The sequence below is a fragment of the Eptatretus burgeri genome, chromosome 15 (genome assembly GCF_056783735.1).
Source record: "Eptatretus burgeri isolate ZD-2024b chromosome 15, Ebu_testis_v1, whole genome shotgun sequence".
NCBI lineage: Eukaryota > Metazoa > Chordata > Myxini > Myxiniformes > Myxinidae > Eptatretus > Eptatretus burgeri.
The window spans coordinates 32,067,413-32,095,364 of record NC_140975.1 but is presented as its reverse complement, the minus strand read 5'-3'; the positions used below and the strand labels follow the sequence as shown (position 1 = coordinate 32,095,364).

The window sequence follows — 27,952 nt, the reverse complement described above, 5'->3', positions numbered from 1 at the left end:
GAAATGTTGTAACGTTGAGATCCGAATACGGTGAAGGTCTGAAATGAGTGTCGGTTTCAGAATGGCTCGAGGTCTGAATGGGTTTTGGTGGCATATGCTGATGAGCTATCTGCTTGTTATGGCCTGTATGCTTGCATGAAGGGAAGGTCATGTGTAAAGTAAAACAAGGAAAAAAGACATAAAATGTCATCGCCCCCGTTGTTTTACTAATCTTGCTGTGCGGAGTTAAATGGCTAGCCCACATTTATTTACAGCTAAAATGGCCACCAGTCTACGAGTCAGCCATCTTTGATGAGATCGTAAAATAAAGTGATGTGCATGTGTGTGCCATAATGTACTGTACTTGTGCCAAGTTTGACCAAAATCAGACCATGCATGTCTGAGAAATGGTTGGGGACACATTTAAGGAACAAAATGGCCACCAGTCGGCCATCTTGCATCTGATCTTGAAAGAACAATGAGGTGCATATGTAAGCCATCATTCATTATCTTTGTGCCAAGTTTGAACAACATCGGTAAATGCATATCCGAGAAATTGTTGAGGACATGCTCAACATCGGGGTTTTTTTTTTTTTTTACAACTTAAATGGCCGCCAGTCGGCCATTCTTGATTGCATTGCAAAACAAAATTAAATGCATATTATGTATAACATCATGTGTTGTCTTTGTGCCAGGTACAAATAAAATTGGTCCATACATGTCCGAGATATGGTTGCGGAAGCACACACGCACGCACGCATGGACACGAAAATCGAGACCAAATCCAGAAGCCCCCATTTCAGATGAAGACCAATGGGGGTTAATGAAAGCGATAAAAAAACAAAGAATGCGAATAAAGATCTGACTGAAAGCCCTCACAACGCATTATGTCCCATCAACCCACGAGACATGAGGGAAGGGCAATCTAAAAGGAGTGGTAATGAAATTAGAAGAGCGCTCAGTAGAGCACATACCTCCGCCATGTAATACCTGATTCACGAGAACATTTGGGGCCCAATACATTTTTGAAATATCATGCTCTACAGCACTACATTGTTTTTGGCCCTATCAATGAAGAATCACTTTAAAAATTAAATAATTATCGAATCCAGATCCGGATTCGGATCTTCACCAAAATCGAATCAACTTGTCCTTACAACACACCCAACATGTCCACCAAGTTTCGTCCAAACCCGTCCACAACTTTTTGAGATATCATGCTATATATCGGTTTCGCCCTTTCTCCCAATTTCTCCCAAAATTTCATCCGGATCTGTCCACAACATTTTGAAATATCCTACACACAAACAGAGAGAAAGGGGGTGAAAACATAACCTCCTTCACCTTCGGTGGCAGAGGTAATAACTCTCTTGGAACCACTATATGCTGTCTGCCATTGCGTTGGGGAGTGATCATATCAGGAATCGGAGCATGCGCCAGAGCAGCGCGTTGCTGCGTCCACGTTCCGCCGGTTCTCCAGGGGCCTCCATCTGGCCATCCCCCAGGCAGATGCCAGGCCCATCTCCATCTCCTTGAGATGCTGATCAACCTGGTGCAACCACGAGGCACATGGTTGGCTCATTGGCCTCCCCCACTCATGAGACTCCCTCGCTGAGAGAATCTGGTGAGCAGGATCAGCGTCAGGAAAACGAGCCACATGTCCATACAGCCGCAGCTGACGCTCACGGACTATGCAGGTAACAAATCTCATTTAAGTCTCTCTCAGCAACCGCTCGTTGGACACAAAATCCGACCAGCGACAGCTAACGATTCTCCAGAGACCTGGTACCAAAGGAATTAACTCACCATCTCAGATCCCTGGTCAGAGTCCAAGTCTCACATCCATAGAGCAAGAATGGAAGCACCAAGGACCTACAGACTCTGGCCTTCGTCCTCCCGCACAGGTATCGGCAGCGCCACACCCCATGATCCAGTGAATCCATAACTCCCCAGGCCTGACCCAGATGTCTGTTAACGTCTGGCTCACAGCCAGCAGAGACATGAATATCACTGCCAAGGAAAGTGAATCTCTCCACGACCTCAACATCCTCACCACAAACAGGTACAGACAGGACAGCAGCTTCAAAGATGTCAATGAAAGTTTGGATCTTAGTTTTGACCCAGGAAACCCAAAATTCCGGTGGCTCCGACTCCTCATTCAGCACATCGAGGGCCCCCAAAAGGATGTCTAAAGTCTCCACAAAGATGACTGCATCATCTGCGAAATCAAGGTCAGAGATCTTGACATTCCCAAACGATGCACCGCAGCTTGATCTCTCCGACATCCTCTCCAGAATCCAGTCCATACAAGTGCTGAAAAGTGTGGGGGCAAGTACACATCCCTGACGAACTCCAGTAACAACTGGAAATAAGTCAGACATGGTAGCACCACATCTGACAGCGCTCTCAGTACCAGAGTAGAGTTCAGACATCAGATCGATCAGTTTTGGTGGCACCCCACGAAGACCAAGAATCCTCCAGAGGACATCCCGATTCACTGAATTGAACGCTTTACAGAGATCAACATAGGCTGCAAGCAGCCCTTGCCGAAACTCTCGTCTGCGTTCGGTGAGGACCCGAAGTGCAAGGATACGGTCAATCGTTGACCTCTTTGGTGTAAAGCCTGACTGCTCTGGACGCTGGTGCTCAAGCAGATGGTGGCGAACCCTATCAATAATTATCCGAGCAAAGACCTTGCCCGGCACTGAGAGCAGCGTCACCCCTCGGTAGTTGTTGCAGTCTTGGCGATCACCCTTCCCTTTCCAGAGAGGGACAACAAGGCCCCTCTTCCAGTCAGTTGGGATGATGCCTGTGTTCCAGGCAGAGCACAAAACTGCATGCAACGACACGAGTGCAGCATTTCCACCAGCCTTGAGAAGTTCGGCATGGATGCCACAGATCCCTGGAGCTTTGCCCCGTTTCAACTGGTTCACCGCAGCCCGTGTTTCCACAAAGGAAGGTGGACCACAGTTGATTGGAGGGTCAGCAACAGGGATTGTAACACCCTTGACGTCCAACTCGACAGCTGGTGGATCAGCCTGGTACAACCGCTCAAAGTAACCGGCCCAGCGGGCCTTCACTTCAGACTCCTCTGTCAAGAGCCTACCACCCTTTTGGGGAGTGATGGTTTCACAGAACTGCAACTATATAATCTGAAACTGCACATAAAATGCCAAATATAATCTGTTACTGAGCGTGAAATGCCCAATATAATCTGACATCATATGTGAAATATCCAACATAATCTGACACCGTGTATCAAATGGCCAAAATCATCTGATAACGTGTGTGAAATGCCCAGTATATTCTGATACCGTGTGTGAAATGCCCAAAATAATCTGATACCGTGTGTGATATGCCCAATATTATCTGATACTGTGTGTGATATGCCAAATATTATCTGATACCTTGTGTGATATGCCAAATATTATCTGATACCTTGTGTGAAATGCCCAATATAATCTAATACCGTGTGTGAAATGTCCAATGTAATCTAATACCGTGTGTGATATGCCCAATATAATCTAATACCGTGTGTGAAATGCCCAATATAATCTAATACCGTGTGTGATATGCCCAATATAATCTAATACCGTGTGTGATATGCCCAATATAATCTAATACCATGTGTGAAATGCCCAATATAATCTAATACCGTGTGTGAAATGCCCAATATAATCTAATACCGTGTGTGAAATGCCCAATATAATCTGATTCTGTGTGTGAAATACCCAATACAATGTGATACCGTGTGTGAAATGCCCAATATAATCTAATACCATGTGTGAAATGCCCAATATAATCTAATACCGTGTGTGAAATGCCCAATATAATCTAATACCATGTGTGAAATGCCCAATATAATCTAATACCATGTGTGAAATGCCTAATATAATCTGATTCTGTGTGTGAAATACCCAATACAATGTGATACCGTGTGTGAAATGTCCAATGTAATCTAATACCGTGTGTGATATGCCCAATATAATCTAATACCGTGTGTGATATGCCCAATATAATCTAATACCATGTGTGATATGCCCAGTATAATCTAATACCATGTGTGAAATGCCCAATATAATCTAATACCGTGTGTGAAATGCCCAATACAATCTGATTCTGTGTGTGAAATACCCAAAACAATGTGATACCGTGTGTGAAATGTCCAATGTAATCTAATACCGTGTGATATGCCCAATATAATCTAATACCGTGTGTGATATGCCCAATATAATCTAATACCGTGTGTGATATGCCCAATATAATCTAATACGATGTGTGAAATGCCCAATATAATCTAATACCGTGTGTGATATGCCCAATATAATCTAATACCGTGTGTGATATGCCCAATATAATCTAATACCGTGTGTGATATGCCCAATATAATCTAATACCGTGTGTGATATGCCCAATATAATCTAATACCATGTGTGAAATGCCCAATATAATCTAATACCATGTGTGAAATGCCCAATATAATCTAATACCGTGTGTGAAATGCCCAATATAATCTGATTTTGTGTGTGAAATTCCCAATACAATGTGATACCGTGTGTGAAATGTCCAATGTAATCTAATACCGTGTGTGATATGCCCAATATAATCTAATACCGTGTGTGATATGCCCAATATAATCTAATACCATGTGTGATATGCCCAGTATAATCTAATACCATGTGTGATATGCCCAATATAATCTAATACCATGTGTGATATGCCCAGTATAATCTAATACCATGTGTGATATGCCCAGTATAATCTAATACCGTGTGTGATATGCCCAATATAATCTAATACCGTGTGTGATATGCCCAATATAATCTAATACCATGTGTGAAATGCCCAATATAATCTAATACCATGTGTGAAATGCCCGATATAATCTAATACCGTGTGTGATATACCCAATATAATCTAATACCGTGTGTGAAATGCCCAATATAATCTGATTCTGTGTGTGAAATACCCAATACAATGTGATACCGTGTGTGAAATGTCCAATATAATCTAATACCGCGTGTGAAATGCCCAATGTCATCTGACACCATATATGAAATGCCAAAAATAATCTGATTCCGTGTGAAATACCCAGTATATTCTGATACCGTGTGTGATATGCCCAAGGTAATCTGATACAATGTGTGATATGTCCATTATTTTCTGACACCAAGTGTGAAATGCCCAATGTCATCTGAAACCGTGTGTGACATTCCCAATATAATATGATTCCGTGTGTGAAATGCCCAATGGCATCTGATACCATGTGTGACATGCCCAATATATTCTGACACCGTATGTGAAATGCCCAATGTCATCTGATTCCGTGTGTGAAATGCCCAATATAATCTGATACCGTGTGTGAAATGCCCAATATAATCTGATACAGTGTGTGAAATGCCCAATATAATCTGATACAGTGTGTGAAATGCCCAGTATAATCTGATAGAGTGTGTGAAATGCCCAATGTCATCTGAAACCCTGTGTGACATGCCCAATATATTCTGACACCGTATGTGAAATGCCCAATGTCATCTGATTCCGTGTGTGAAATGCCCAATATATTCTGGTACCGTGTGTGAAATGCCCAATATATTCTTGTACCATGTGTGATATGCCGAATTTAATCTGGAACCGTGTGTGAAATGCCCAATATAATCTGATACCTTCTGTGAAATGCCCAATATAATCTGGTACCGTGTGTGATATGCCCAATATAATCTGATACCGTGTGTGAAATGCCCAATATAATCTGATACAGTGTGTAAAATGCCCAATATATTCTGGTACCGTGTGAAATGCCCAATATATTCTGGTACTGTGTGTGATATGCCCAATATATTCTTGTACCATGTGTGATATGCCGAATTTAATCTGGAACCGTGTGTGAAATGCCCAATATAATCTGATACCTTCTGTGAAATGCCCAATATAATCTGACACCGTGTGTGAAATGTCCAATGTAATCTAATACCGTGTGTGATATGCCCAATATAATCTAATACCGTGTGTGATATGCCCAATATAATCTAATACCATGTGTGATATGCCCAGTATAATCTAATACCATGTGTGAAATGCCCAATATAATCTAATACCGTGTGTGAAATGCCCAATACAATCTGATTCTGTGTGTGAAATACCCAATACAATGTGATACCGTGTGTGAAATGTCCAATGTAATCTAATACCGTGTGATATGCCCAATATAATCTAATACCGTGTGTGATATGCCCAATATAATCTAATACCGTGTGTGATATGCCCAATATAATCTAATACGATGTGTGAAATGCCCAATATAATCTAATACCGTGTGTGATATGCCCAATATAATCTAATACCGTGTGTGATATGCCCAATATAATCTAATACCGTGTGTGATATGCCCAATATAATCTAATACCATGTGTGAAATGCCCAATATAATCTAATACCATGTGTGAAATGCCCAATATAATCTAATACCGTGTGTGAAATGCCCAATATAATCTGATTTTGTGTGTGAAATTCCCAATACAATGTGATACCGTGTGTGAAATGTCCAATGTAATCTAATACCGTGTGTGATATGCCCAATATAATCTAATACCGTGTGTGATATGCCCAATATAATCTAATACCATGTGTGATATGCCCAGTATAATCTAATACCATGTGTGATATGCCCAATATAATCTAATACCATGTGTGATATGCCCAGTATAATCTAATACCATGTGTGATATGCCCAGTATAATCTAATACCGTGTGTGATATGCCCAATATAATCTAATACCGTGTGTGATATGCCCAATATAATCTAATACCATGTGTGAAATGCCCAATATAATCTAATACCATGTGTGAAATGCCCGATATAATCTAATACCGTGTGTGATATACCCAATATAATCTAATACCGTGTGTGAAATGCCCAATATAATCTGATTCTGTGTGTGAAATACCCAATACAATGTGATACCGTGTGTGAAATGTCCAATATAATCTAATACCGCGTGTGAAATGCCCAATGTCATCTGACACCATATATGAAATGCCAAAAATAATCTGATTCCGTGTGAAATACCCAGTATATTCTGATACCGTGTGTGATATGCCCAAGGTAATCTGATACAATGTGTGATATGTCCATTATTTTCTGACACCAAGTGTGAAATGCCCAATGTCATCTGAAACCGTGTGTGACATTCCCAATATAATATGATTCCGTGTGTGAAATGCCCAATGGCATCTGATACCATGTGTGACATGCCCAATATATTCTGACACCGTATGTGAAATGCCCAATGTCATCTGATTCCGTGTGTGAAATGCCCAATATAATCTGATACCGTGTGTGAAATGCCCAATATAATCTGATACAGTGTGTGAAATGCCCAATATAATCTGATACAGTGTGTGAAATGCCCAGTATAATCTGATAGAGTGTGTGAAATGCCCAATGTCATCTGAAACCCTGTGTGACATGCCCAATATATTCTGACACCGTATGTGAAATGCCCAATGTCATCTGATTCCGTGTGTGAAATGCCCAATATATTCTGGTACCGTGTGTGAAATGCCCAATATATTCTTGTACCATGTGTGATATGCCGAATTTAATCTGGAACCGTGTGTGAAATGCCCAATATAATCTGATACCTTCTGTGAAATGCCCAATATAATCTGGTACCGTGTGTGATATGCCCAATATAATCTGATACCGTGTGTGAAATGCCCAATATAATCTGATACAGTGTGTAAAATGCCCAATATATTCTGGTACCGTGTGAAATGCCCAATATATTCTGGTACTGTGTGTGATATGCCCAATATATTCTTGTACCATGTGTGATATGCCGAATTTAATCTGGAACCGTGTGTGAAATGCCCAATATAATCTGATACCTTCTGTGAAATGCCCAATATAATCTGGTACCGTGTGTGAAATGCCCAATATAATCTGATACCGTGTGTGAAATGCCCAATATAATCTGACACAGTGTGTGAAATGCCCAATATATTCTGACACCGTGTGTGAAATGCCCAATATAATCTGATGCAGTGTGTGAAATGCCCAATGTCATCTGAAACCCTGTGTAACATGCCCAATATATTCTGACACCGTATGTGAAATGCCCAATGTCATCTGATTCCGTGTGTGAAATGCCCAATATAATCTGATACAGTGTGTGAAATGCCCAATATATTCTGACACCATGTGTGAAATGCCCAATTTAATCTGATGCAGTATGTGAAATGCCCAATGTCATCTGATGCGCTGTGTGAAATGCCCCATATAATCTGATGCAGTGTGTGAAATGCCCAATGTCATCTGAAACCCTGTGTGACATGCCCAATATGTTCTGACACCCTGTGTGAAATTCCCAATATCATCTGATTCCGTGTGTGAAATTCCCAATATCATCTGATTCCGTGTGTGAAATGCCCAATATATTCTGACACCGTGTGTGAAATGCCCAATATATCTGTTACCATGTGTTATATGCCCAATATATTCTGACAACGTGTGTGAAATGGCCAATGTCATCTGAAACCGTGTGTGAAATGCCCAATATATTCTGGTACCGTGTGTGATATGCCCAATATATTCTGGTACCGTGTGTGAAATGCCCAATATATTCTAGTACCTTGTGTGATATTCCCAATATATTCTGGTACCGTGTGTGAAATGCCCAATATATTCTGGTACCGTGTGAAATGCCCAATATATTCTGGTACCGTGTGTGATATGCCCAATATATTCTTGTACCATGTGTGATATGCCGAATATAATCTGGAACCGTGTGTGAAATGCCCAATATAATCTGATACCTTCTGTGAAATGCCCAATATAATCTGGTACCGTTTGTGATATGCCCAATATAATCTGATACCGTGTGTGAAATGCCCAATATAATCTGGTACCGTGTGTGATATGCCCAATATAATCTGGTACCGTGTGTGATATGCCCAATATAATCTGGAACTGTGTGTGATATGCCCAATATATTCTGGTACCGTGTGTGATATGCCCAATATATTCTGATGCAGTGTGTGAAATGCCCAATATAATCTGATACCTTCTGTGAAATGCCCAATATATTCTGGTCCTGTGTGTGATATGCCCAATATAATCTGATACCCTGTGTGATATGCCCAATATAATCTGATACCGTGTGTGAAATGCCCAATATAATCTGGTACCGTGTGTGAAATGCCCAATATAATCTGATACCGTGTGTGAAATGCCCAATATAATCTAATACCGTGTGTGATATGCCCAATATAATCTAATACCGTGTGTGATATGCCCAATATAATCTAATACCGTGTGTGATATGCCCAATATAATCTAATACCATGTGTGATATGCCCAATATAATCTAATACCATGTGTGAAATGCCCAATATAATCTAATACCATGTGTGAAATGCCCAATATAATCTAATACCGTGTGTGATATACCCAATATAATCTAATACCGTGTGTGATATACCCAATATAATCTAATACCGTGTGTGAAATGCCCAATATAATCTGATTCTGTGTGTGAAATACCCAATACAATGTGATACCGTGTGTGAAATGTCCAATATAATCTAATACCGCGTGTGAAATGCCCAATGTCATCTGACACCATATGTGAAATGCCAAAAATAATCTGATACCTTCTGTGAAATGCCCAATATATTCTGGTCCTGTGTGTGATATGCCCAATATAATCTGATACCCTGTGTGAAATGCCCAATATAATCTGGTACCGTGTGTGATATGCCCAATATAATCTGGTACCGTGTGTGATATGCCCAATATAATCTGGTACCGTGTGTGAAATGCCCAAAAAAATCTGGTACCGTGTGTGATATGCCCAATATATTCTGGTACCGTGTGTGATATGCCCAATATAATCTGGTACCGTGTGTGATATGCCCAATATAATCTGGTACTGTGTGTGATATGTCCGATATATTCTGGTACCGTGTGTGGTATGCCGAATATATTCTGATGCAGTGTGTGAAATGCCCAATATAATGTAATACCGTGTGTGATATGCACAATATAATCTGGTACTGTGTGTGATATTCCCAATATAATCTGGTACTGTGTGTGATATGCCCAATATAATCTGGTACCGTGTGTAATATGCCCAATATAATGTGGTACTGTGTGTGATATGCCCAATAACATCTGGTATTGTGTGTGATATGCCCAATGTATTCCGGTACCGTGTGTGGTATGCCCAATATAATCTGATACCGTGTGTGATATGCCCAATGTAATCTGGTAACGTGTGTGATATACCCAATATATTATGGTACCATGTGTGATATGCCCAATATATTCTGATACCGTGTGTGAAATGCCCAATATAATCTGATGCAGTGTGTGAAATGCCCAATATAATCTGATACCGTGTGTGAAATGCCCAATATAATCTGGTACCGTGTGTGATATGCCCAATATATTCTGGTACAGTGTGTGAAATGCCCAATATAATCTGGTACCGTGTGTGATATGCCCAATATAATCTGGTACCGTGTGTGATATGCCCCATATAATCTGGTACTGTGTGTGATATGCCCAAAATAATCTGGTACTGTGTGTGATATGCCCAATATATTCTCATGCAGTGTGTGAATGGCCCAATATAATCTGATACTGTGTGTGATATGCCCAATATAATCTGGTACTGTGTGTGATATGCCCAATATATTCTCATGCAGTGTGTGAATGGCCCAATATAATCTGATACTGTGTGTGAAATGCCCAATATAATCTGGTACCGTGTGTGATATGCCCAATATAATCTGGTACCGCGTGTGATATGCCCAATATAATCTGGTACTGTGTGTGATATGCCCAATATAATCTGGTACTGTGTGTGATATGCCCGATATATTCTGGTACCGTGTGTGGTATGCCGAATATATTCTGATGCAGTGTGTGAAATGCCCAATATAATCTGATACCATGTGTGATATGCCCAATATAATCTGGTACTGTGTGTGATATGTCCGATATATTCTGGTACCGTGTGTGGTATGCCGAATATATTCTGATGCAGTGTGTGAAATGCCCAATATAATCTAATACCGTGTGTGATATGCACAATATAATCTGGTACTGTGTGTGATATTCCCAATATAATCTGGTACTGTGTGTGATATGCCTGATATATTCTGGTACCGGGTGTGATATGCCCAATATATTCTGATGCAGTGTGTGAAATGCCCAATATAATCTGTACCGTGTGTGATATGCCCAATATAATCTGATACCGTGTGTGAAATGCCCAATATAATCTGGTACCGTGTGTGATATACCCAATATAATCTGGTCCTGTGTGTGATATGCCCAATATAATCTGATGCAGTGTGTGAAATGTCCAATATAATCTGATACCGTGTGTGAAATGCCCAATATAATCTGGTACGGTGTGTGATATGCCCAATATAATCTGGTACCGTGTGTGATATGCACAATATAATCTGGTACCGTGTGTGATATGCACAATATAATCTGGTACTGTGTGTGATATGCCCAATATAATCTGGTACTGTGTGTGATATGCCCAATATATTCTCATGCAGTGTGTGAATGGCCCAATATAATCTGGTACTGTGTGTGATATGCCCAATATATTCTCATGCAGTGTGTGATATGCCCAATATAATCTGATACTGTGTGTGATATGTCCGATATATTCTGGTACCGTGTGTGGTATGCCGAATATATTCTGATGCAGTGTGTGAAATGCCCAATATAATCTAATACCGTGTGTGATATGCACAATATAATCTGGTACTGTGTGTGATATTCCCAATATAATCTGGTACTGTGTGTGATAAGCCTGATATATTCTGGTACCGTGTGTGATATGCCCAATATATTCTGATGCAGTGTGTGAAATGCCCAATATAATCTGATACCGTGTGTGATATGCCCAATATAATCTGGTCCTGTGTGTGATATGCCCAATATAATCTGGGACTGTGTGTGATATGCCCATTATATTCTGGTACCGTGTGTGATATGCCCAATATACTCTGATGCAGTGTGTGAAATGCCCAATATAATCTGATACCGTGTGTGATATGCCCAATATAATCTGGTACTGTGTGTGAAATGCCCAATATAATCTGGTTCCGTGTGTGATATGCCCAATATAATCTGGTACTGTGTGTGAAATGCCCAATATAATCTGGTACCGTGTGTGATATGCCCAATATAATCTGGTACTGTGTGTGATATGCCCAATATATTCTCATGCAGTGTGTGAAATGCCCAGTATAATCTGATACCGTGTGTGAAATGCCCAATATAATCTGGTACCGTGTGTGATATGCCCAATATAATCTGGTACTGTTTGTGATATGCCCAATATAATCTGGTACTGTGTGTGATATGCCCAATATAATCTGGTACTGTGTGTGATATGCCCAATATATTCTGATGCAGTGTGTGATATGCCCAATATAATCTGGTACTGTGTGTGATATGCCCAATATAATCTGGTACTGTGTGTGATATATCCCCAATATAATCTGGTACTGTGTGTGATATGCCCAATATATTCTGGTACTTTGTGTGATATGCCCAATATAATGTGGTACTGTGTGTGATATGTCCAATATATTCTGATGCAGTGTGTGATATGCCCAATGTCATCTGAAACCCTGTGTGATATGCCCAATATATTCTGATGCAGTGTGTAATATGCACATTTTATCTGATACCGTGTGTGAAATGCCCATTTTATCTGATACCGTGTGTGAAATGCCCAATATAATCTGGTACCCTGTGTGATATTCCCAATATAATCTGGTACTGTGTGTGATATGCCCAATATATTCTGGTACTGTGTGTGATATGCCCAATATAATCTGGTACTGTGTGTGATATGCCCAATATAATCTGGTACTGTGTGTGATATGCCCAATATATTCTGATGCAGTGTGTGATATGCCCAATATAATCTGGTACTGTGTGTGATATGCCCAATATAATCTGGTACCGTGTGTGATATGCCCAATATAATCTGGTACCGTGTGTGATCTGCCCAATATAATCTGGTACCGTGTGTGATATGCCCAATATAATCTGGTACCGCGTGTGATATGCCCAATATAATCTGGTACTGTGTGTGATATGCCCAATATAATCTGGTACTGTGTGTGATATGCCCGATATATTCTGGTACCGTGTGTGGTATGCCGAATATATTCTGATGCAGTGTGTGAAATGCCCAATATAATCTGATACCGTGTGTGATATGCCCAATATAATCTGGTACTGTGTGTGATATGTCCGATATATTCTGGTACCGTGTGTGGTATGCCGAATATATTCTGATGCAGTGTGTGAAATGCCCAATATAATCTAATACCGTGTGTGATATGCACAATATAATCTGGTACTGTGTGTGATATTCCCAATATAATCTGGTACTGTGTGTGATATGCCTGATATATTCTGGTACCGGGTGTGATATGCCCAATATATTCTGATGCAGTGTGTGAAATGCCCAATATAATCTGTACCGTGTGTGATATGCCCAATATAATCTGATACCGTGTGTGAAATGCCCAATATAATCTGGTACCGTGTGTGATATACCCAATATAATCTGGTCCTGTGTGTGATATGCCCAATATATTCTGGTACCGTGTGTGAAATGCCCAATATAATCTGATGCAGTGTGTGAAATGTCCAATATAATCTGATACCGTGTGTGAAATGCCCAATATAATCTGGTACGGTGTGTGATATGCCCAATATAATCTGGTACCTTGTGTGATATGCACAATATAATCTGGTACTGTGTGTGATATGCCCAATATAATCTGGTACTGTGTGTGATATGCCCAATATATTCTCATGCAGTGTGTGAATGGCCCAATATAATCTGGTACTGTGTGTGATATGCCCAATATATTCTCATGCAGTGTGTGAAATGCCCAATATAATCTGATACTGTGTGTGATATGTCCGATATATTCTGGTACCGTGTGTGGTATGCCGAATATATTCTGATGCAGTGTGTGAAATGCCCAATATAATCTAATACCGTGTGTGATATGCACAATATAATCTGGTACTGTGTGTGATATTCCCAATATAATCTGGTACTGTGTGTGATATGCCTGATATATTCTGGTACCGTGTGTGATATGCTCAATATATTCTGATGCAGTGTGTGAAATGCCCAATATAATCTGATACCGTGTGTGATATGCCCAATATAATCTGGTCCTGTGTGTGATATGCCCAATATAATCTGGGACTGTGTGTGATATGCCCATTATATTCTGGTACCGTGTGTGATATGCCCAATATACTCTGATGCAGTGTGTGAAATGCCCAATATAATCTGATACCGTGTGTGATATGCCCAATATAATCTGGTACTGTGTGTGAAATGCCCAATATAATCTGGTTCCGTGTGTGATATGCCCAATATAATCTGGTACTGTGTGTGAAATGCCCAATATAATCTGGTACCGTGTGTGATATGCCCAATATAATCTGGTACTGTGTGTGATATGCCCAATATATTCTCATGCAGTGTGTGAAATGCCCAGTATAATCTGATACCGTGTGTGAAATGCCCAATATAATCTGGTACCGTGTGTGATATGCCCAATATAATCTGGTACTGTTTGTGATATGCCCAATATAATCTGGTACTGTGTGTGATATGCCCAATATAATCTGGTACTGTGTGTGATATGCCCAATATATTCTGATGCAGTGTGTGATATGCCCAATATAATCTGGTACTGTGTGTGATATGCCCAATATAATCTGGTACTTTGTGTGATATGCCCAATATAATGTGGTACTGTGTGTGATATGTCCAATATATTCTGATGCAGTGTGTGATATGCCCAATGTCATCTGAAACCCTGTGTGATATGCCCAATATATTCTGATGCAGTGTGTAATATGCACATTTTATCTGATACCGTGTGTGAAATGCCCATTTTATCTGATACCGTGTGTGAAATGCCCAATATAATCTGGTACCCTGTGTGATATTCCCAATATAATCTGGTACTGTGTGTGATATGCCCAATATATTCTGGTACTGTGTGTGATATGCCCAATATAATCTGGTACTGTGTGTGATATGCCCAATATAATCTGGTACTCTGTGTGATATGCCCAATATATTCTGATGCAGTGTGTGATATGCCCAATATATTCTGATGCAGTGTGTGATATGCCCAATATGATTTGGTACTGTGTGTGATATGCCCAATATAATCTGGTTCTGTGTGTGAAATGCCCAATATATTCTGGTACTGTATGTGATATGCCCAATATAATTTGGTACTGTGTGTGATATGCCCAATATATTCTGATGCAGTGTGTGATATGCCCAATATAATTTGGTACTGTGTGTGATATGCCCAATATAATTTGGTACTGTGTGTGATATGCCCAATATAATCTGGTACTGTGTGTGAAATGCCCAATATAATCTGGTACTGTGTGTGAAATGCCCAATATAATCTGGTACCCTGTGTGATATTCCCAATATAATCTGGTACTGTGTGTGATATGCCCAATATATTCTGGTACCGTGTGTGATATGCCCAATATATTCTCATGCAGTGTGTGAAATGCCCAATATTATCTGATACCCTGTGTGATGTGTCCAATATGATCTGGTACCGTGTGTGATATTCCCAATATAATCTGTTACTGTGTGTGATATGCCCAATATATTCTGGTACTGTGTGTGATATGCCCAATATAATCTGGTACTGTCTGTGATATGCCCAATATAATCTGCTCCTGTGTGTGATATGCCCAATATAATCTGGTACTGTGTGTGATATGCCCAATATAATCTGGTACTGTGTGTGATATGCCCAATATAATCTGGTACTGTGTGTGATATGCCCAATATATTCTGATGCAGTGTGTGATATGCCCAATATAATCTGGTACTGTGTGTGATATGCCCAATATATTCTGATGCAGTGTGTGATATGCCCAATATAATCTGGTACCCTGTGTGATATTCCCAATATAATCTGGTACTGTGTGTGATATGCCCAATATAATCTGGTACTGTGTGTGATATGCCCAATATATTCTGGTACCGTGTGTGATATGCCCAATATATTCTCATGCAGTGTGTGAAATGCCCAATATTATCTGATACCCTGTGTGATGTGTCCAATATGATCTGGTACCATGTGTGATATGCCCAATATAATCTGGTACTGTGTGTGATATGCCCAATATAATCTGGTACTGTGTGTGATATGCCCAATATAATCTGGTACTGTCTGTGATATGCCCAATATAATCTGGTACTGTGTGTGATATGCCCAATATAATCTGGTACTGTGTGTGATATGCCCAATGTAATCTGGTACCGTGTGTGATATGCCCAATATAATCTGGTACCGTGTGTGATATGCCCAATATAATCTGGTACCGTGTGTGATATGCCCAATATAATCTGGTACCGTGTGTGAAATGCCCAATATAATCTGGTACCGTGTGTGATATGCCCAATATAATCTGGTACCGTGTGTGATATGCCCAATATAATCTGGTACTGTGTGTGATATGCCCAATATATTCTGATACCGTGTGTGAAATGCCCAATATAATCTGGTACCATGTGTGAAATGCCCAATATAATCTGGTACCGTGTGTGATATGCCCAATATAATCTGGTACCGTGTGTGATATGACCAATGTAATCTGGTACCGTGTGTGAAATGCCCAATATAATCTGGTACCGTGTGTGATATGCCCAATATAATCTGGTACCGTGTGTGATATACCCAATATAATCTGGTACTGTGTGTGATATGCCCAATATAATCTGGTACTGTGTGTGATATGCCCAATGTAATCTGGTACCGTGTGTGATATGCCCAATATAATCTGGTACCGTGTGTGATATGCCCAGTATAATCTGGTACTGTGTGTGATATGCCCAATATATTCTGATGCAGTGTGTGATATGCCCAATATAATCTGGTACCCTGTGTGATATTCCCAATATAATCTGGTACTGTGTGTGATATGCCCAATATAATCTGATACCGTGTGCGAAATGCCCAATATAATCTGATACCGTGTGTGAAATGCCCAATATAATCTGGTACCGTGTGTGATATGCCCAATATAATCTGGTACCGTGTGTGATATGCCCAATATAATCTGGTACTGTGTGTGATATGCCCAATATAATCTGGTACCGTGTGTGATATACCCAATATAATCTGGTACTGTGTGTGATATGCCCAATATAATCTGGTACTGTGTTTGATATGCGCAATGTAATCTGGTACCGTGTGTGATATGCCCAATATAATCTGGTACCGTGTGTGATATACCCAATATAATCTGGTACTGTGTGTGATATGCCCAATATAATCTGGTACTGTGTGTGATATGCCCAATGTAATCTGGTACCGTGTGTGATATGCCCAATATAATCTGGTACCGTGTGTGATATGCCCAATATAATCTGGTACTGTGTGTGATATGCCCAATATAATCTGGTACTGTGTGTGATATGCCCAATATAATCTGGTACCGTGTGTGATATACCCAATATAATCTGGTACTGTGTGTGATATGCCCAATATAATCTGGTACTGTGTGTGATATGCCCAATGTAATCTGGTACCGTGTGTGATATGCCCAATATAATCTGGTACCATGTGTGATATGCCCAATATAATCTGGTACTGTGTGTGATATGCCCAATATATTCTGATGCAGTGTGTGATATGCCCAATATAATCTGGTACCCTGTGTGATATTCCCAATATAATCTGGTACTGTGTGTGATATGCCCAATATAATCTGATACCGTGTGTGAAATGCCCAATATAATCTGGTACCGTGTGTGAAATGCCCAATATAATCTGGTACCGTGTGTGATATGCCCAATATAATCTGGTACCGTGTGTGATATGCCCAATATAATCTGGTACTGTGTGTGATATGCCCAATATAATCTGGTACTGTGTGTGATATGCCCAATATAATCTGGTACCGTGTGTGATATACCCAATATAATCTGGTACTGTGTGTAATATGCCCAATATAATCTGGTACTGTGTGTGATATGCCCAATGTAATCTGGTACCGTGTGTGATATGCCCAATATAATCTGGTACCATGTGTGATATGCCCAATATAATCTGGTACCGTGTGTGATATGCCCAATATAATCTGGTACCGTGTGTGATATGCCCAATATCATTTTTTTCCCATAAATTTGTGCTTTCTTTGTTCTGAGTGGCTCGAACTGCACTCATACCTGCTACGGTTTTCCGACTTGGACCTGGATATCCGCATTACCAGTACCCCAAAACCCCCTCCAAACCAACTCCGTTGCACGGGTTGCAGACGACATTTGTGATGGACATGGTTCATTGTCCTGTGACGTTGCAATGCAATGAGAAGTGAAGATTAGTTGCAGTCTCAGATCACCTTACCCTGCAGTTGTTCGCTTCACAATTCTCTGTTTAAAATGTTCGGCATTTCTCGAGCACGTCAGGATGGTTTGCACAAGGTGGTTGCAGAGGGAAGTCCTTGTTTACCCCGTGGGGTCATCTCGTGTGCAGGAAGGATTCCCACGTACATAATGGGGTGGGGAGAGCCACAGCAGGGTGGGGGTGGGGTGGGGGAGTGGGGAGGTAGGGTGACAGCAGGGTGGGGGTGGGGACGATATATTGTTGGGAGCGATCCAGCCTCTGTAAATTAAAGAAATAATGAAAATGGATGGATGTTGGAGTTCGTGAGTTCTTTGGTCAGCAGCCTGGCATTGTGTCATCGTTGGATTGGTCTTGCTTCTGGCATCAGACTTGCTTCAGACATTTCATTTGGTATCATCTCTGATTGTGCGACCTCTGATTCTGTCTGCAAAGTCGAGGCTCATGGAGGAGCTAGAACAGGAAGTAACAGAACAAAAGGAATAGTAGAAATAGAGGGGAAACACACCAACAGCAGGGTCAAAGGACAAAATAGAGTGAGGCTTGGAGAAATAAGGGGTGTGAGGATGAATGAGGAGTAGGGGAGGAAGAATGAGTGGAGAAGATGGAAACAGAAGGAAACTCCAGGAGGGAAAAACTGGAAAATTGGAACCAGGTTGGATTGAGCCAGTGGGGGTTAATGGTCGAAGAAAACATCATGGTTTTGGATTGGGAATGATGTGAGATGGTGTTGGACAGCTGTCTTGCAGACCTCGAGGGACGAATGACATTGAAGAGAGTGAAGAAGGAAGGTGCTTCCACAGGTGGAAAAAAGGAGGAATGAAAGAGAAAAGATGAGCAAGCCTCACTTACTTCTGCCAATGAGACTTGTTCGGACATTTCGTTGGGACCCACGTCTGACTGGGGGGGGTCCACTTGGACATTTTGGACATCCATCCATCTGGATCAGGACAACTTCACCAGAGGCCGAGTCAGAAAGCTGGCTTGCATCCATTCTTGGCTTCACCTCGAGCTCGGCCATCGCAGCCAGCGGCGGACTAAACCGTAAACCGTACACGCAGCAGGAGTGGATCAGATCGCATGGAATGCTTCCATGTCGGAATGAAGCATCTTCTCATTAATTGTCTTCATGACTCATCCGAGTGCAGACGTTAATTAATGAGTAGTACTTGGGATTGGAAAGCAATAGGCCATTATGTGCCGGTACCCTTGCCAAATTCCATACTCCAGTTCTGGCTGTCGTTGCGGAAGCAACGGCAAACCACCTAGTGTATTCCTTATCCTGAAAGTGCCTCGGTAATTCTGTGTGTGTGTGTGTGTGTGTGTGTGTGTGTGTGTGTGTGTGTGTGTGTGTGTGTGTGTGTGTGTGTGTGTGTGTGTGTGTGTGTGTGTGTGTGCATTTTCGTTTTCTTCTTTATTCGTTCATATTTTTATTTTTTGCAATGTTTATTTAATTATTTTCCTACTTTCACCGAGCTGGGCTCAGTTGCCACCTGGTTGAACGTGTGGAACTACCTGCAGGATTTGCAGCGGAAACCATTGTTGTACAATTGGGGTAATGGCAGTGGGCAAATTGGTGAAGGTATGAATTAGGATGGCTGTCGTGGTAATTCTTTCAATGCTTCTGTTGATAATGCATGAAGTGTGCTGTACACAATCCGCGAGGATGGTCCGCTGTGGTGCTGGGTCCTAACGCAGACGAGAGAGTGGGGAATGATCAGCACCGCAGATGTTTATTATTGTTCATTTCCAAGATAGTTGGAAAGACATGGATGTGGATGGAAAACCCATGGTTCAATTTCTTGGCAGAAACTCTTACCTTGGGTTTCGTTTCATTTCATGGGAAAGTTAAGATAGCTCAGAGGTAAGGTACTCACCTTTAGTCATCTAGTCTGGATTTGAGTGTTGCGACGACTGTAAATGGTCATCCTGGTGTTACAACGGCAAGCCTTGCATCAATGACTTCTCCATCCATTGGAGGGGGGCGTTAAGCCGGCTGTCCTATCACCTGATAAAATTCACTATGGGACTTTAAAGATCCAAGTGTCTTTCAAATAGAGTGGGCCATTGCATAGCCAGTGCTTATCTCAAGAGGTGTGGCGCAGCTGCTGCTCAGTGATGATGCAACCAGCAGGCCAGATTTGTAACTGAATCCCATTGAAATTTGCATTTTATTGAACAAAATAGTGGACAACTTGTCGGATATAGTAGGGATGATTGTAACATTTTGGGATTGTAACCACTTCCCCCCCCCCTCCTCTCACTTATTTACCCAGATGACGGCCAGTACCACCTGAAAGTCCTGATCCCAAGTTACGCAGCCGGTTCCATCATCGGAAAAGGAGGCCAGACAATTGTGCAGTTACAGAAGGAGACCGGAACGACCATAAAGTTGTCCAAATCTAAGGACTTCTATCCAGGTTGGTGCTCTCGTCGTCCCACGTTGGAGTATTCAAAGTGTCCACCCGGTCATGAGCTTGCACATTGTACTTTTACTTGTTTTAATAAGGGCCCATTCGAGATGACGGACAAATTGACACGCGACATGAGATTTGAACCTTGAATCCCATCATCATGCGCTAATTGTGCTCAGAGGGAAAACGTCTTCTGGTAGGATAGCCAAGGCTTAGGGGTATGCGCACTCACCTCTGAGCTGTCCAGCCTGTTTTTGAATCTCCACCCAGATATCAACTGGAATCTTGGTGTTTCGCAGGCAGGGTCATTCATCAATGTGTGCTCCTCCATCCCTCGGATGGACGTTAAACTGGGCGTCCCGTCTGCTGCCATTATTTGGTGTATCTTTAAGATCGCATGATGTCGTTCACAAAGAGGAGAGTTCCAACAGGGGGCATTGCATGCATCAGTGGCACAGCCGCACCCCCAACAAACCATGCTACCCACAGCCATGTGGTACATACGGAAGAAGAATAAGATGGGAAACAACAATGAGTGACCTCTTATTGCTTTACAAACCCTCGTGCTCATTCTTAACAATATTTGTCCTTCATTACCCTGTGGTACATTCACTCCATTGAGACAGAGTAACACTGATAACTATAATGACATATTAGTGGGTTTTTTTTGTTTTGTTAATGATGTAGCATCTCTCGAAAGATTGTCAAATAGATAACCAGCAGGTGTGATGACCTTTGTAAAGGACGAGGTGTTCCCCTAATCGGACACCCGACCACTCAGGTTGACATCACAGGAAACTTCAAAAATCATTTAAATCCCTTTTAACGGTGCGTTGCTGCACCTTAACCCAATAAACAGGACACACTGGAGCTTGTTTTCCTGGAGAGGACCACAACGAGGCCACAAAGCTCTTCGCTACGTCTAATGCAGGCCAAGGCCACGCTTTATCAACAAGGAGTTTCCTTGCATTTGTTCACAGCTCATCCATTCGTTCCCTGCCATTGTTGTTACAACTTCTTGTGAATACTGTACCAGATAAATTAGAGAGTGTCAGCGATCGGTTGATTCCATTTGTTTGTGCTTATTTCGTTAACAGCGAAGAATGTGTTGTCATGGTGTGAAATGGTCTCCATTTACATTGTGAGACAATTTCAGATTCATTTCCTGAACAAGACAATTTTATTTCCTGGAAATTGAAACCTGATTATATTGACAGTCGATTGTCAGCCTCGTCTGTTCCTGAAGGGACGGTGGAGGGTATTGTCTGTGTGTGAGTCCGTAAGCAGATCTAATTTAATAAAGATGGTTTGTTGTCAGATATACTGTAATCGATATATCCTAGCAAGGCTCAGCATTGGTGAGTGTGAAGTTTTGTTACATATTTTGTAACGAGGTGTTCACACGCGAGCGAGGCTATTGTCGTATAAGAAGGATATTTTCTTACAAAACCACGAATCACTGTGTTTTTTTTTTGTGACACCGTGTGCAAAGAGTGAGTTGGTGATAAAGCTCGGCCAGACCTAACTGGCGGCAGTTCGGGCCAACAAAACACTGAGCTTCCTGCTGGTCTTGCTACACAGAGACAGAAACACGAGAGGAGGATGGCGCAGAACAAGGTTTGCTGGTGACGGGATCTGGACTGAGCCTGGTTATGGTTTAGGGGGTAATTCTACTCCTTGACTCTTTAAAAAAAACGAGATGAGTTCACCGCATGACCATCATGACATGGCTTGCCATCTAATTACTTGAATTGTTCCAAAGTTTTGATAACAATAGCAGAAAAACAGACAGCATCCTCTTCCCTCTCTGCAGATATTGATGGAATCACGAGATGGTCAAACACTTCTGAGGAATCTTTCTCTCTCTCTCTCTCTCTCTCTCTCTCTCTCTCTCTCTCTCTCTCTCTCTCTCTCTCCCTCTCTCCCTCTCTCCCTCTCTCCCTCTCTCCCTCTCTCCCTCTCTCCCTCTCTCCCTCTCTCCCTCTCTCCCTCTCTCCCTCTCTCCAAAAGGACCATCTGGAAAGCCCTGCCATCTACTTTCTTAACAATCCTCTTGAGGAGGTCCAGCCACACAAACTCCTGGGTCTCACTATCATGCACGACCTTTCTTGGGAAAACCACGTTTCAAACTTGGTCTCCAAAGCCATCCGCCGACTGGGCATCCTTCATCGTGCAAAGTCCTTCCCTGGCACACCTGACCTCTTATCCACCTACAAGGCTTTCATTAGCAGGTTGATGGAGCACTGCTCTCCCCTTTGGGCTGGCTCCCCTGCCTCACACCTTGACACCATGGACACCAAGGTCTTCAAGATGATTAGAATCTCCTGCAATGAAAATGAGTTTTTGGGCCTTTCACTTTCACATCATAGACAGTTCCATGGTCTCTCTTGTCTTCTTTCTGGCACCTCCTTTCTGGTCTTGCACTTGCTGCTGTTTTCTCACTCTACCCCCGAGGTCTCTGCAGGGCACATGTGGTCCACCATCAACCCCCTTCTGGTGAAACTACCTAAATCCGGAGTTACCCTCACCTCCACTCATTTGTTCTTTTTTCCCCACCTGTGGAACCAATGTCCACATTCATACTGTTTTAGGTTTTTGCTTCTGTATCTATCTTGTCCACACTGTGTCTCTTCCCCTGCTTCCCTCCAGGTCTTCAAGACTGCTTTTCACCACCATCTCAGATCATCCCCCATCCAAACTCATGATCTTTTCTATCCCCATTAACTCATCCCCACTCCATCCCCCTGCCCCCCCCCCGCCCCACAAGCCGACCTCTTTCCAAATTTAGAGTTTGTCCTTCCTAATAGTTACCTCCGCCACTAAAGTGGAAGAATGTTATGTTTTCACCTCTGTTTGTCTGTCTGTTTGCTGTGAGGAGGATATCTCAAAAGGTTATGAATGGATTGGGATGAAATTTTGTGGACAGGTTAGGCGTGTGACAAGGCCAAGTTTATTAGATTATGCTGAAAATTCGGGTCCGGGTCCAGATACTATACTTTACTTTTTAAGTGATTCTTCACAATTGAGAGAAAGGGCCAAAAATGATATATGCATCATGATATTTCAAGAAGGTGTGGACGGATTAGGGTAAAACTTGGTGGATGAGCTGGGTAGATTACAAGAACAAGCCAATTAGATTTTGGTGAAGGTCCACATGCAGATCAGTGGGATACAATATGTAAACTGTTCAGCCTGGTGGAGGTATGCGCTGGACTGAATGCTGGCTTAGTTACCTCCGCCACCGAAGGTGGGCAGAGGTTATGTTTTCTCCCGTTGATTATTATTTCCATTTGTGGGTTTCACGAGGTTGGAGGAAGTTATCCCAGAACTCAAAATCTCCACCTCCTTTTTGGTAAGGGATCGTGATTCATGACCCAAACTGTGAAATTCCGTTCTCATAACCTCATTCCAAGGGCTCTTTTTCAGAAACTTCACTGAACCTGTGACAGCCTCCATTTGTAGCTCGTTTGTCGTGATATTCTCAGGAATTATTTTTAAGTGCTCAGTAAGAGTTTTCTTCATCATTCCTGTTGCTCCAACTATCACTGGATAATTTCAGCTTTCTTCAATTTCCAAGTTCTCTTGACCTTATTGTTAGATCCTGGTATTTGGTCATTTTCCTGATTTCTGTAGCATTTTGTCCGAAGGCATTGGGAACTGAAACCTCGATCAACAATGCCGACTTTTCCTTTTTGTGTTTGAGCACCATTTCCGGACACAATGCTTTGTTTGCGATGTCCACACTTGACGGGGTCATCGTGTCACACGTGAGCATTATTGTTCATTTTCAAGGATCGGTTCTGGTTTGTGTTTCCATGATTGTTCTGGGACCGGGATGTTGAAATGTTTACAGATGTGCCAGTGGATTACTCTACAGACGCTGTCATGTCTTTCTGTGTCCAGCTGTACCGACATGAGTTTTTTACATCCCGAAAGGAGGTGACTGGTACTTTCTGTTTCTTCCCGCCAAAACCTGTATTTGTCCGATTGGCTCAATCCTGCCATTTTCTTAAAGGCATTAGTGTAGCGCATATTAGTGTAGCGCATCTTAAAGGCATTCAGTCCAGCGCATACCTCCACCAGGCTGAACAGTTTACATATTGTATCCCACTGATCTGCATGTGGACCTTCACCAAAATCTAATGTCCTTGGTCTTGGGTATTGATGATGACTCTTTCTCCATCCCAATTAATTTGACCTCTTCTTAGCCATTCCAGTGAGCCTTCCTTGTCGATCCCCGTCCTGTCAAGCTCTTATTAAAAAGTCTTCCTGCTCTTTTGTCATTCTCCCATTTGTCAGAGTATATCTGCTGATATTTATTTTTGTACTTTTCCTTTGTTTTTCTTTGCAATCATTGGGGCCGTGTTTGTTTCTGTTTCGTTTTCCTGTGTAGTATCCATAATCTGCACCTGTTTTTGGAAGTTTGGTGCTAAATGGATTAATGATCCCTTTCCTGGAAATTTTGTTTTCTTGCTCATGTACAAATCTCATCCAATAGTCTGTTTAGTTTTTCACATGCTCTGCTAGTCCCAGTCACGTTGTTCTGTGTACTTGGTTAAGCTCCATCAGACGACCTCCTCCTTCTCCTCTCGGTCAGTACAACCTCAGTATGCAATAGTTTTTGGAGAACATCTTGTGAATAGTTAGAAGTTTCCTTGTTTTGGCGTCTCGATTGTTGATCTCCAATTGTGGCCAGTTTATAATTGCACAGATATATTGGAATACCGGCAGCTGCAAGTTGATTTATAGCTTTGGTTTTGTTTCTTGGAGAGTGACAGATGAGTTTACAATTAGTCTTATTCTGCATAGGTACTATTTGCTGATTGTTTTATGCATTGTTTTGTGCTGTACCTGGGGGCCTTCTTCTATTCTGACGTATTTGTAGGATGCTTCATTTTCTCGTTCCTGTATTGTTGCACTTTGATTGATTGAGATGTTGTCTGTTCTTTTTGTCTTTCCTTGTAGAAATGAGCAATTGGCACATTTGTCAAGACTAAACTCCATTGAGATGTCCTCCGAGTACTGCTTTCCGAGTTTCAGTTGATCTGTCAATTTCTCCTCATTCCGTGCGAAGAGTTTTAGATCATCCATGTTCAGTAGATGTGTTACCTTTCTTGTTTCTTTTGGTCATTTTTCTGTTGCATATCAGATTGTGTCCGTCCCTATGTTCATTGATGAGGTTACTCAGTGGGTCCAGAGCCAGACGAAACAGGAGGGGGGAAAGACCGTCACCCTGTAAGATACCACGTCATATCTTTACTGCTGGGATTTCAATCCTTCCTTCCAGATAAGGTAGTATTAGAGTTGTGTTCCAGAGCGTCATTGCTTTATCAATCAGTGTGACTACTTGGGAGTCAATTTTGTAGACTTGCATGCATTTTATAATCCATGAATGTGGGACACTGTCAAAGGCTTTTTTCAACTGTGTCTATCTGTTTGTTTGGTTCTTTGTTTTTCGATCTGTCTGTCTGCCTGTGAGCAGGATATCTCATAAAGTTGTGGACAAGTTCTCACAAAAGTTGGGAGATGAGTTGATTAGGTTTTATTTATTTGTATGTAGCCCACGGCTGCTGGGCTGCATCATTTTCTGGGAGCACGGCTGTGCCATTGATGCAATGCCCCTGTTACCAGTAAGCTGACAGTACTCATTTTGCCAACCTCAGAAGGATGACAGGCTGAGTCTACCCACCTGGTGTTAATTCAATGGGTGAAGGAGCTTGAACTCAAGACCCTACGATCTTAAGCTCGCTTCCTTAACCATTAAACCAACACCAGTTGGTTCGGTGACAAGAACAAACCGATTCGATTTTGGTTCAGGTCTGAATCCAGATTCTGCCTATCAGTGGGATCCAAAACGTAAACTGTTCAGCCTGGCAGAGATACGCGCTTCACCGAGTACGGTTCTAGTTTTTTGCTTCTGTATCTATCTTGTCCACACCGTGTCTCCTCCTCTGCTTCCTTCCACGTCTTCACAACAGCTGTTCACCACTATCTCAGAACATCCCTCATTCAAAACCATGATATTTTCTACCCTCGTTAACCCTACCCCCGACCCCCAAGCCCTTCTTCAAAGTTTTTTTTCCTTCCTGAGTTTCTTTCTGTGTCCTTCCTGTCCACCTCATGCGTCCTTTCCTGCACTCCTCGCCCATTCTTCCCCACATCCCTTATTTGTCCAAGTCTCCCTCGTTTTTTTTTCCCCCCTCAATCCTGCTGTTGATGTTATTTCCCCTTCTCTTTCTGGTGCTCCTTGTGTTTTGGTGCATCCTCATACTCTTCCAGGAACTTTCTTAACAAACTTCTTCCACCTTTTCTATCTCTTCCACAAACCTTGACTTTTTACCCCCTCCCCCCCCCCAAAAAAAAATTGCATTCGTTCGTTGCGATTGATTTTGTGGTGCCATTGTGTGTTCCTCTACACGATGTGGGGATCAGGAGACATGCTTCCCCAGCGGAACCTTCATTGGCGAGTCATACTCATTCCAGGGTCTTTGAAACTACGAACAACTCTTCCTGCCGTGCCGGCGCAATATGTGAACAGCAGGTGCTCTAAGCCTAAAGACGAGATGAAAATTACGTTCAAGCCTAAAACCGACTTAAACACATCGAGCAGAACGATGGACAAGAAGTTGACGAGTTGCACAAAGAGATGTCTTTTATCAGCTTGAGAAAGACCGGTGCTTACTGCTCACTGCTAATCCAAAGAACTTCAGAAATTTGGAGAAAATCGAAGTACTGAGAAGGGCCTCTCCTTGAAGACACATATTTTGAGGAGTTTTGTCAGGATTCATGTTTCCTAACATTGGCAACGTTTACCATTTCAGGCGAGCTCGGCCTTGCAGCAAACAAGGCAAAGTAATCCGCAGACACAACTTTCACTGAAGTGCAAGAAGAATGAATAGCAATTGACACTTTTGGGTTGTATTAACCCAGAATATGGAGTGTATTGAGAAGGATTATTTAAGATATCGGAACCATGAGGATGGAGGGTGGGGGGGGGGAGGGAGCGTTAGGGGCATCGTCCATCTGGTCGAGGGCCCACGAGTGAAGGGAACCAATCGCTCAGTGGGATGAGGATGAAAAGAAGGGAAACCCCAAAA

The 27,952-nt window shown here is 41.9% G+C and overlaps 1 protein-coding gene across 1 annotated transcript in view; it reads left to right on the top strand.

Moving 5' to 3' along the window:
* The window catches only part of LOC147011854 (RNA-binding protein Nova-1-like), a 99,734-nt gene that overhangs the window by 8,788 nt on the left and 62,994 nt on the right, over positions 1 to 27,952 (top strand). The window contains exon 2 of the mRNA XM_085857261.1: positions 20,718 to 20,861. Coding sequence (XP_085713387.1) covers positions 20,718 to 20,861 — 144 coding nt within the window. The remainder of the gene's footprint in view (positions 1 to 20,717; positions 20,862 to 27,952) is intronic.